This window comes from Arachis ipaensis, chromosome B10 (genome assembly GCF_000816755.2).
Source record: "Arachis ipaensis cultivar K30076 chromosome B10, Araip1.1, whole genome shotgun sequence".
Taxonomy (NCBI): Eukaryota; Viridiplantae; Streptophyta; class Magnoliopsida; order Fabales; family Fabaceae; genus Arachis; species Arachis ipaensis.
In genome coordinates this window covers 1,007,005-1,018,964 of record NC_029794.2, presented here as the reverse complement: position 1 = coordinate 1,018,964, position 11,960 = coordinate 1,007,005, and the positions used below count along the sequence as shown (strand labels likewise).

Genomic DNA, 11,960 nt, shown 5'->3' with positions numbered 1-11,960 from the left:
TACTTAAAAGCTTTTTCAGAATATATAGAAGTGACATGAAGTTTGCATTGGTTTTTGTATTAATTATTAGAGAAAAAGATAAATAGGTCTCTGACCTTTTGTCCTGCAAACATTTCTGTCTCTGACCATTGAAAAATACTTTTAAGTCTCCGACCTTTATAAAATTTGGACGGATCAGTCCCTCTTTCCAAATGCCTCCGTTAGGGACTGATCCGTCCAAATGCTTCCGTCAGAGACTGATTCGTCTAAATTTTGTGAAGGTCATGGACTTAAAAGTATTTTTGGATTAATTATTATTTAGTGGATATTTCTTGGCATTCTTGAGAATCTTAGAGAGAGCTGCTTGACCAAGATCCAAGCCACAAACATCAGCAAGCTGCACCAAATACAACAACACATCTGAGACTTCTTCTTCTAAGTGTTCCTTTTCTTCTGAGCTCCAATTTGGTAGCCCTTTTTCAACCTCTCCCTTCCATTGGAATATTTCAGATAGCTCCCCCACTTCCCCAACCTATGCATACATAAATTCATCATCATCATGAATTATGTAGTCCTATAATAATTAATTATGTTAGAAATAAGAGACTAAACAAGAGAAATGATTTGTGTATTATTGAGTGTATTCAAGTTGTCTATTCGAATTATCTAGAATAATACAATATAAAAGGGTATTTATAGGTACTAAGAGAATCATAATAATAAAGACGTAATCTCCTACAATAAATATTCAGATATACTAATTGATACTAATTGATCCTAATTATATTCTAACAAATTAAAGCTTAATTATTACTTACAAGAGCTAAAAGAAGATTTCTGGGGCTGTGATACTGAGCCCAGCCTCTGTCTTCAGCAAACTCAGCAAGCCTTCTGCTAAGTTCCTTAAGAGAAACATCTCTTGATGATGATCTTCTAGAGCATTCCATTATTTATGTATACCTACTACTTCCTCTTCTCTTCTCTTTTACCTCATCCTAATGCTATGCATGCACAATTTATAGACAACTTGAGAGTGCAAATGTAAGAAATATAAATAACAAATTCAATAATTTATTTTAAATAATAATTATAGATAATTGTAGGTAATATATGCACTAGCTACTAGTTGTTATAGTAGTGGAGGAGCAATTGATGGTGATGTGTTCCTTTGTGCAGGACAATAATGATGTGAAGTATGGCAAATATGTCTCAACTTTCTATCCATGACTTGAAATCACTACTCACAGACACATGAAAATTTTTAGCCGGAAATCTAGGCATCAAGTGGATTTCATAATCTGATTAATAAGAGCCTGTCCATAACTCTTTATTTGTAGAATCTAGCAATAATGCTACTGAATACTGATTTCCTTGTAAGAATCCAGCTCTTTTATTTAGTTGGTTTTATTTTATCAACATACATTTAAGTATTTAACACATTTAATTAAATCCAATATGCTTAACATTATTTTGATTCAATGGATATGTAATAACTAATTTTTTATTCTAAATACAATTCTACAACAAACATTTGATCCATGAAATTTGAGGTTGTGGAGGTTAAGAATGTATGTTTCATACTCGATAATTAGGGCTGCACATGGATCGGATAATATCCGCATATCCGCGGTAATTATCCGCATCCGATCCGAATTTTGCGGATATTATCCGATCCGCACTATGGTAGGATCGGATTGCGAATTTGGCAATGATATCCGCGGATCCGATCCGCAAATCCGCATATCCGCACATCACATATAAATAACATAGTTTAAGAAAATAAACCCTAATGTGATATGAATTTTAGTGTGTTGTTTTATGAATTTTATGATATCTTGTTTTTTATTTTTTATGTTGTACTTCGACTTAGAATAATTAAATTTAAATATTGTGTTTTTTTTTTGTTATTCAAGAGAACTTTTATTGATAAATTATAATATTTTAGAATTAAATATGCTTAAAGTGAAAAATGAAATTTTTTTTGTAAAAACAGCCAAATAGAATTTGAAAATATATTTTTTTAATTATGCGGATATATCAGATATCCGATCCAATGGATCAGATCGGATCCGGCCTGAAAAATTGCGGATATTATATCCAATCCGATCCGATGAGTGCAGTACGGATCGGATAGAATTTTAGGCTATATTCGATCCGTATGCAGCCCTATCGATAATGACATAGACTAAACAGCCTTTTTTTCAATTTTTTAACTCATATGCAGTTGTCTTTATATAAAGTTGTTAGTTGAGAACCGTTAGATGATTTGATATATTTGACCAAATTATTATGTAACGATCCTCGACTATCAACTCCTCACATGCCTTTTTCTTATAATTAATATATTTATTCTACGCATGGATTAAAATGGACCCTACAAATTCCTATAATGGGGAAGATATGCAAAACAAATCATCTCTAGCCTACCAAAAATTTGAAACATTGTGAAAGGAGTTGTCAAATTCTGCACTTCACAATGTGAATAATTGAATTGTTCTTTGGTTTCATCATGAAACAATATATAGCAATAGCCTTATAGGAATATTTAAGTAGAATGAAAATTTTTGTAGAGATTATATATTTTGATCATGACACAAATTAAAGCAGAGCAGCTAAAATTCAGGGTGTTACTGTTCATGTTTGTGCCTTTACATGTGAACATGCATGTAGCTAGCTTCAAAGCACTCATCAATCTGAGAACAACTTTGCTAAAAGAAAGAAAAGAAATATCCATTCAAAGCATTTGCATGTGCTATTGTTGGCCCATATATTGCACTTTGCACATATAATCAAGAGCCTTACAACAAAGATCAAGAAAGCATGCAATTATATTGTATTTAATGTGAAGGTTACGGATTCGAGTTGTGAAATGAGTCGTTAATATAATTATCAGGTTAGACTATCTATATTATATATTCCTTAGGTATAATTCTTTCTCCGACTCTGCGTTAATACGAGATGCTTGCGCGCTAGAATGTCTTTTTCTGATAATTAATCATTTTGTTTTTTGAAGTCATTCTTGTCATATTTTTAATGTAATTGAAAAAAGTGTTAAGTTTCTTGTAAATTGAGTAATATCTTTTATCTTTCCTCACAGTTTCTATATTCTCTTTGGTTAAATTAGACATATTTCTTAACTATTTTCTGTTTATATATGTAGCTAAATTGATTTATATTTTCATATTGCATAGAACAAAACTTTTAAGATAATTAGCATAAGTAAAAATGTTTCATGCTTATCTGAGTCTCTGTTAAAGAAAACTAATGATAGCATACTATTTCTAGATCATATTTGCATATAGTTGCTGCACATTAAATTGGTCCTATATGTCACCATTGTTTTTGTGATCATATTTCTTCATAAGATCAATGCATCTTTCTCTTTTAATTTGTTTTTTTCTTTCTCCATAGCATGCAGCTGCAAGATGTGCTTTCTACCTCGAAGATGTTGCTCGAATGAAAACTCATCAATGCACCATAATTTGCATAGTTCACACCATTTTTGTTGCTTATTTTGAAGCTGCACACCACCTTGCTGATCAAATTCCAACCTCTGTAATTGAGCCTTGTGCTTTTTACCTTGAAAGTGAAGCTTCAGCAACTCTTCATTCATACATGAAACTTTGCATATATCACACCATTGCCTCTCATAGCTTCTATTACTCTCACTTGTTCCATCTTTCTCGCCGGATTCGAGTTCTAGCAGCTTCTCCCTGTGCTTGTGGCCTATCAAATGCTGCTTGAGATTGAATGGACTTGAGCAAGATACTTGGCAGATTTTGCAGTACACACTATTATCTGCCTCTGCATTGACTAATGTTTTCTTTCTCTTGGTTCCAGAAAGGTGTTGACTCAAAGATAGCCTTGGAGTTGAACCTGGTAATGCTTGACTTGGTGATTTAACCTGAGAAACAAGTTTAAGATTCATAGATAGTAAATCTTATATATATGATGACAACTATGCAAAGCAACAGGTTTACTTAACTTCCTGTATTTCCCAAACAAAGTATTAACTAAGTAAATAGTCCAATTCATTTTTTATATGATGAAGATTTAGGTGGGGGTTGAATTTGGGAATAGAGGTATAGATGGCAGAGTTTGAGTAGAAGGAAAAATAGTCTTAAGCACCCTTCAAAGAGTTAGCAGTAGGTAGCATTTAGATTTTGTCTTAGGACAAAAAAGATGTAGATAGTGAGATAGTAGAGATCTGTTTCTCAAGTTCCTTCTTTTTGAAGGTACAAAATTTGTTTTAAAAATTGTCCTCAATACATATATTTTAAGTGTCTTTAGATTAGTATAAAAATTATCTTAAAAGTTGTCTTGCGAGTCAGACGATTTTAATTTTGTCTCCATCCTTTCTTAACACAATTTTTTTCGCGAACACTTGTCTCGTGACAGTAACCAAAACAAGGTTGGTTAAAGAACAGTAGTGTTAGGCTACTGGCCAAAGATAAAACAAGTTGAAGAAAAAAGAAAAAGGGGAAAAAGGAGAGTATTTTCTACTCTATAAGACCAGAAAGGAGAATCTAATTTGTCAAAAAGAATCAGCATTTAGAAAGCTAGAAAAATACAGTGGGAGACATGAGTAGACAGAAATGAAAAACAAAGAATAATAATTAAAAAGAATAAAAAGGATATTGATTGTGGAACAATATGATGTAAACAATGACAGGAAAAGATTATCATCATCACCTGTAAAGGAAAAACCTCCTTAGTGGAATTAGAATTTGGTGATCTCAAATGTGGTGCTGCCACCTTCTTCCTATGTGCCAGCTCTCTCTGGATTGCAATTTCCACTGCCATTGTATTCTCCTCTTTCCTGCACCTACCATCCATGATCTCAAATGAACTTTTTCCAATTCCTTGTGTCAATCTCATGATGAACCAAATTTGATAGTAAGAAATTCTAGGCACATAAAACTAATAAAACTGCATGAGTTAACTCAAGTAAATACTATATAGTTATTACTTGTAAATAATGTTATTTAGCATTAGCAATATAAATTACTCAATGAACCTGAACCTGGTTTCTATATCCACAACAAAGGTAAGTTCAAGAGACTCTCCATCTTATCTTATGAACAACTATGATAAAAGAAGTTGTTAACACTGTAAGAGTAAAAGTGGCAATTGACCAAATGATCCTTAGGCTTCAAATTTTGACAATGTGATAGGAGGGTATAATTGACAATGAACAATCTATCATTTTCAAGGTGAAAATAGTATGATAGTACCCTTTTGCAATGCCAATGATGTGTTAGAATTGCTTGTTTCTTCAGTATATGGCATGCTTATTCATATTACCAACTCACTTTTGCATATTTGTTGTAATTTCACAATAACTTTAGTGTATTTAAATTACTTATACTAGCTTTGGAATCAATGAGATGTTTATTTAGAGAACATAAAGAAGAATAAAATTAAGCAAATCTTAACATGCAACTAGTAATAGTACATAGCAGTAAAGGGTGAAGACTGAAGACTTTCTTAAGTTTCTTTTTATGTTATGGGCTTATGGCCAAGTTGTTGATCAATTAGGTTACCTCCACCCCCTCTTTTTTTTTATAGGGTGACAGTGATGGATTCTAGAACACACCACCATTCTGATCTTTAACAGCTTTTGTGCAAAGACCTCTGTGAAGGTTATTGTTTATCCTTTCTTCTCTTAAAGCTATAAAGAAGGCCTGCAAACACAAATTCCTTTGTTTTTTTCTTTCTTTGAAGATTCTAATACAATTTTAATACCATTCTTTTATTTGGACTGTGGAGTATTTACTACAAAGAAAATAATATATTAACTTAATATTGATATCGCCTAAAAAGGCTGACCATTCCATTAATTTGTTAATATATTTGTTGGGATAAAACCTACCTGATATACTTTTTAATTAATACAAGTGTTATCAGGCCTCAAAGTCATGAACTCATTTTTCTTCTCTATTTATAATTTAAATTGAATTAACTATGATTGGTGACAATGTTCTATTCATTCAACGTGAATCATAAATAGTTTTAAAGAAGGAAAATGTTATTAAAAAGAAGAGTGAAGTAGATGTTAGTACAGAAGAAGGAAAAATAAAATACTGTCATGAAGACAATGAACAGAAAATGCTCAGTATTCATTGAAAGTGTTAAAACTAAATCATAGTTACAAGCAATGACAAATCTGAGAGTTACAAAACAAAATTGAGCAACCTCTTCAACTTGAATGATGAAGTTTCTTTTTTACACAATAATCAACTGTGCATAACATATTTTATGTTTTGTTTTCCTTTCTATGTATACTGTATGGTAACTTAAACTATGCACATTTTTTTCCTATGACAAAATCACTAAACTTGCTAATCACAAGAGCTTTTAACTGTACTAGGACTAAACAAGGTGGCCATAACCTGATTCTCCACTAGGGTTATTGTTGTATATCTTGACCAACATGGCTAGGACCTCCTTCATGTTAGGCCTAGCTTGTGGTGACTCATTTGTGCACTTAACCCCAACTTGTAACAGCTCAAGCATCTCCTCTTCACCCTCCATGACCGAAACTGGCTCGGAATGGCTCAACCCCAGAACTCTCCTAGCCCATTCAACCAAGCACTCTTCACCACCATCCACTGCTCTTCTCCCAGTTGCAAGCTCCATAGTCAAAACCCCATAACTATACACATCACCCTTTGTTGTTGCTTGCATTGTTTGTCCATATTCCGGTGCAACGTACCCTACTGTTCCAGCCACCATTGTGCTAACATGAGAATCCTCAGCATCAACAAATCTTGCAAGTCCAAAGTCTGTGACTTTGGCATTACCATCATTGTCTAGTAACACATTGCTAGCCTTAACATCTCTATGAACAATTGAAGGGTAGCATTCATGGTGCAAATAGACCAATGCTCTTGCCACATCAATTGCCACTTCTAAGCGCCGCTTTGATGTTAATCTCACTTTGTCGGTGACTAGATCCTCCAAGCTTCCTCCTCCTATGTACTCATAAACAAGGATCTTCTGGGAACCATATAGGCACCAGCCATAGAGTGTAACAAGGTTTGGATGAGGCCAACCAAAACCATGGCCACTCAGAACCTCCATTTCGGCTCTGAACTCTTTCTCGCCCTCAATACCTTCCCTTTGAAGCTTCTTCACTGCCACTACTCTACCATCTGGAAACACTCCTTTGTACACTGTCCCAAATCCACCTTTTCCTATGACTCTATCCTCTTTGAAGTTCCCTGTTGCCAACAAGATATCAGCATGTGTGAAAACTGTCTTGTTCAAGTGGAATATCTTGACAGTATCCGAATTCCATGGTGATGAACCTGAACTTGTGGAATCATTATCCACCTTTTTAAGGTATCCTTGTTCCACCTTCGGAGTTTTCAGCAAGAAATAGACTATTAGGCAGATGAGTCCAAAGACCAACGTGGCCAGTGATAGAGAAAGACACATGAAAAATGGAGAAATTTTTGTGGACTTGGTCAGGCGTTTATGTTTGTGTGAAGAATTGCTGTTGTTAATGTAACTAGGGAGGCTCAAGAGGGGGTCACCCAAATATGAACTTTTGTCAAAAATCACAAATCCATTCTGTGGCACTTGACCAGATATGAAGGGGTTGTATGAGATGTTGAATGTGCTAAGCTCAACCAAGTTGAACAAACTTGAAGGAATTGGCCCTGAGAAATTGTTCCAAGACAAATCAAGATCCTGAAGAGACTTCATGTTGCTGATTTCGCCTGGAATTTCGCCTGACAAATTGTTTCTGGAGATGTTCAAGACTATAAGTGCCATGTTTGAAATGACTGATGGGAACTTCCCAGAGAATTTGTTATCCCCCAATTGCAGCATGCTGAAGTTCACCATGTTACCAATTTCTGCAGGTACTTCACCCCTGAGCTGGTTCCCACTTAATTGAATATAACCACCTATCTGTGATGATTTAGAGGAAGAATCATATGTCCATGTGGAGAAAACACCATAGCCTTTGAGAAGTTTGTACCAAAGGCTTCTACAATTCTTCCTTGTGAGAACAGTATACACAAACGTGTATGGAGGGTAATCAGCAGGTAACCATCTCCTCATTGCTGAGCATCCACTATTTCCAGAAATGATTTTGCCAATAGTATTTCTTCTGTTGAATTCAAATGTGGCCATTGCATTTCTTCCGATTCTGGCCAATTCTGAGGGCAAGCTTCCAGAGAGCTTGTTGTTTGCAAGATTCAACCATAACAAGCTAGAGCAATTTCCCAACTCTGGTGGGATTTCACCGGTTAACGAATTATCCGAAAGCATTAGCCATAGCAATGAACTCAATTTTCCAAGGGTTGGAGGGATTGAGCCATTGAAATTGTTGAAGGCAAGATCAAGTGCTTGAAGGTTGGTCAAATTTCCAAGTTCAGCTGGAATTGGTCCACTGAACTTGTTGTAGGTTAAGGTTAAGAAAGTGAGACCTGACAATTGAGAGATTTCAGGAGGTAATGGACCTGAAAAGTTGTTGAAGCTTAGATCTAATCGGCAAAGATTTGTCAATGAGAAAATTCCTGATGTGAGCAGTCCTCCAGTGTAGGAATTTGATTGAAGGAGAAGAAACTTAACTTGCCTGAGTTCCCCAAAAATCACTTGTACATCACCACCAAATCCGTTGTTGCTCACATCCAAGATGAACAACTTGGACAAGTTCAAAAGGGAATCTGGAATATCTCTTGAAAAAGTGTTGTTCCCCAAGAGCAATGATTCTAGTCCTGAGATCGATCCGAATTCTTTAGGAACCGTCCCATTAAAATAGTTGCTGGAAAGATCAAGAGTCACCAATTCTTTGCAGTTAGCAATCTCCTTAGGGGCCTCACCAACAAAACCATTCTCTGAAAGATCCAATTTTTCAAGGCTGCAATTTTCAGGAAAAGCATGAGAAGGAACAATCCCAGTGAGATAGTTTTCTGACACCGAAAACTGTCTGAGCCTTGCGAACCCAGTCCATATGCTTCCAGTAAGATTGTTGGTGCTCAAATCCAAGTACTGCAACCTGAGGCATTGGTCAAAGCATCCATCAATCCCACCAGTGAAGTGATTCTCTGAGACATTCAGTGTTACCAAACTCTCACAAATGGCAGGGAAATTCGATCGAATTTCCCCACGAATCCTGTTTGTAGACAAGTCCAGCATCTGCAACCTCGTCAAGCCTGTCAAATTCAGCTCCCCCTCAAGAATATTGTGGGAGAGGTTGAGGTACACAAGGTTCTGGCACTTCCTCAAGTCCTCAGGAATCATACCAATGAATGAATTTCCAGAGAGATCAAGGTGTGTGAGCTCAGTGAGCATAGAGAAGTTGCTGAACATCTCACCAGATATGGAACTTGAAGAGAGGTCTATGCTCACAACCCTCCATGAATCTGAACCATTGATGAGGCTGCAAGAGATTCCTGACCAATCACAATGATTTGAGTTGTTCCAGTTCATAAACCTTCCTGTCTCACCTACAGTTTGATTCTCTATGTAAGATTTCAGCTTCAGCATAATTTGCTTGTCTGTATCCATTGAACTCCCAGCAACCAATTTACCTAACACAAGAAAAGACAAAAACTTAGGAGACAGCATCAACCTAAGGAAAAACTAAACTACATAGGAAACCAACTGCTCATAGGATCTAAAGTTGATATACATGCTCTTATTGTTAATGAGGTTTGATTATATTAAGCTATACTATATTACAATATTGTGAGGTTCATCAATTCATCATCAATAAAATAAACCAATGATTATTTATTCATATAAAACAAAGCAAAAGGGGCTAAAGGGTGAGTTTTGAGATGGTACCTGGGAAGAAAAGGACCAAGAAACAGACTAACAGGAAGCCCCATGAATCTGCTTCCTTCTGTGACATTAATAAGGATCCTTCTTTTGTACTATTTTTACTTTTCTCTCTTAGGACAAAACTCAAACACTTGGTGGGGATTCCAAGGAAACAGATTTTTTTTATGTTGAGGAAATTGAAGCCACTGATATGGTGATGTTATTTTTTGTTGTTTTGGTGTGGAAACACTATGGTTTGTGTCTTCCCTTTCCATTTTTTCTTTGTGGTGATATCATGTTTAGGGGACTTATTTTTAAGGAACCATGGATTGCAATTGCTGCTGATGATGATGTTAATATTTATTAATAAATTAAAAAAGTGCTTATTGGTATTTTGTTTGTTGATGAATATGAATGTCAATATCACTTGTGTTTTCTGCTTTGCCTGGTATTTATTCAATGGTTTAATGTTTATTTAATTTAAGCGGTTCTGACACATTTTTTTAATTTCATCTATATTTATTCAATGTTATAAATTCATTTAGTTATTTTGCCTTTTATATTACTTGTAAGGCGGTAAATGTATACATAAAAATTGAACAATTATATTCAAGTTTGATAATTCGAATAATGAATAAGAATATAATCACATGGTAGATAGATTTTTCATAATCCAAAAGTCTATTACAAAATATTCTCAAATACTTATTTGTACCTTCCCAAAAAAAATTATAAGCCAATGACAAAATTCTAGGATTTTTTTTAAATAAAAAAATATTTTATTTATTAAAATAAATAATTTTAAAAATAATTACGAAAATACATAGCATGTCGTGTAAACAAGATAACTTTACACATATTTTATTTATACGGTAAACAAAATATATACGTATTACTTCGTTCTGTCTTATCTCGTTTACAATGTAAATGGAATAAGATAGAGATAATACTCAATTTGGTCCCTAAAGTTACACTCGAGTCTCAATTTAGTCTTTGAAATTTTAATTGCCTCAATTTAGTCCCCAAAGACTCTGTGACGGAAATCATTGTAGGGACTAACGTGATTAAAATTTGAAAAGTTTAGGAACTAAATTGAGGCAATTGAAACTTCAAAGACTAAATTGAGACTCAAGTGTAACTTTAGAGACCAAACTGAATATATATTACGTATTTTTGTAATTATTTTTAAAATTATTTATTTTAATAAATAAAATATTTTTTTATTTATTTAAAAAAATCCTAAAATTTTAAACGAACTTATGTTATTACTGAAAAAGAATGTAAAAATTGGAGAAGGGAAATGGGAAGAGAGTGAGGATCACGGTGGAGCCGCCGTTGCTGACCGGTTGAGGGAAGAAGATTGGCGCGCACGGGTTTGAACTTTGACTATTATGATAAAGCATGTTTGTTTGTTAGCTTCGGGACACTAACCTAGTTATACACACGAAATTGCATACCTTATCCTATAACACCATTTTTTTATATTTTAATATTTTATATTACTTTGTGGAATTTAGGAGTCTGTACGGAAAATTCACTTCTTGTATCTTCTAACAATTTTCTAGCCATAATAATGTATAGGTGCTTCAAGATAGGGGTGTTATCGGTTCGGTTTGATTTGGTTTTGGATCAAAAACTAATCGAACCGATATGTTCGATTTCTACAGACATACAATCGTTTGGTTTGCTGATTTTATAAAAACCGAATTGAACCGAACCGAACTAACAGTGGTTTGGTTCGACCGGTTTTTTCGGTTTTTAATTTCTAATGAGAAGAATATGAATCATAATAATTAGAGGTCAATAAACTGAAATAATAAGAGTAAAACATTGAAATGGTTAGGGGTTGAGGATTTTTGTTGTTAGGTTAAAGGTTAAAATGGTTAAAACATTGAAATGTATGCATATCTTCGGTTCGGTTCGGTTCGATTTCTATCGAGCCAACCAAAAACCGAACCGAACCGATCGATTTTGTCAGAAAAACCAAAAAAACCGATTTTTTCGATTTTCAAATCGGTTGTTGTAATTTTCGATTCGATTTTGCGATAATTTTCAGTCCAGTTCGATAACTTACACCCCTACTTCAAGACTCCAGTTAATTAACATGCATGCTCATGGTCACCTCAATTTTCCAAATTTATTTTTGGAGGAATTCATTTATTTATTTTATTTACTTTTTTATAGTATGTCTAATATGATTTAGA

General features: G+C 34.4%; 2 protein-coding genes and 1 long non-coding RNA gene across 3 annotated transcripts in view; all 3 read right to left on the bottom strand.

The window, feature by feature from the left end:
• Positions 1–1,019, bottom strand: part of LOC107623482 — a 1,315-nt gene extending 296 nt beyond the window's left edge. Inside the window, exons 1-2 of the long non-coding RNA XR_002355212.1 lie at positions 798–1,019; positions 4–511 (exon numbers count right to left, since the gene is read on the bottom strand). This is a non-coding gene — a long non-coding RNA (uncharacterized LOC107623482). The remainder of the gene's footprint in view (positions 1–3; positions 512–797) is intronic.
• On the bottom strand, positions 3,137–5,990 carry LOC107619886 (UBP1-associated proteins 1C-like). The gene is made up of 2 exons (XM_016322124.2): positions 4,672–5,990; positions 3,137–3,883 (listed from the first exon to the last, which is right to left on the bottom strand). The coding sequence occupies exons 1-2, from the start codon at positions 4,855–4,857 to the stop codon at positions 3,338–3,340; spliced, it is 732 nt and encodes a 243-aa protein (XP_016177610.2). The 5' UTR covers positions 4,858–5,990; the 3' UTR covers positions 3,137–3,337.
• LOC107623454 (probable LRR receptor-like serine/threonine-protein kinase At1g74360) lies at positions 6,083–10,187 on the bottom strand. The gene is made up of 2 exons (XM_016325718.2): positions 9,781–10,187; positions 6,083–9,524 (listed from the first exon to the last, which is right to left on the bottom strand). Exons 1-2 carry the CDS (start codon positions 9,845–9,847, stop codon positions 6,352–6,354), a joined length of 3,240 nt encoding a protein of 1,079 aa, XP_016181204.1. The 5' UTR covers positions 9,848–10,187; the 3' UTR covers positions 6,083–6,351.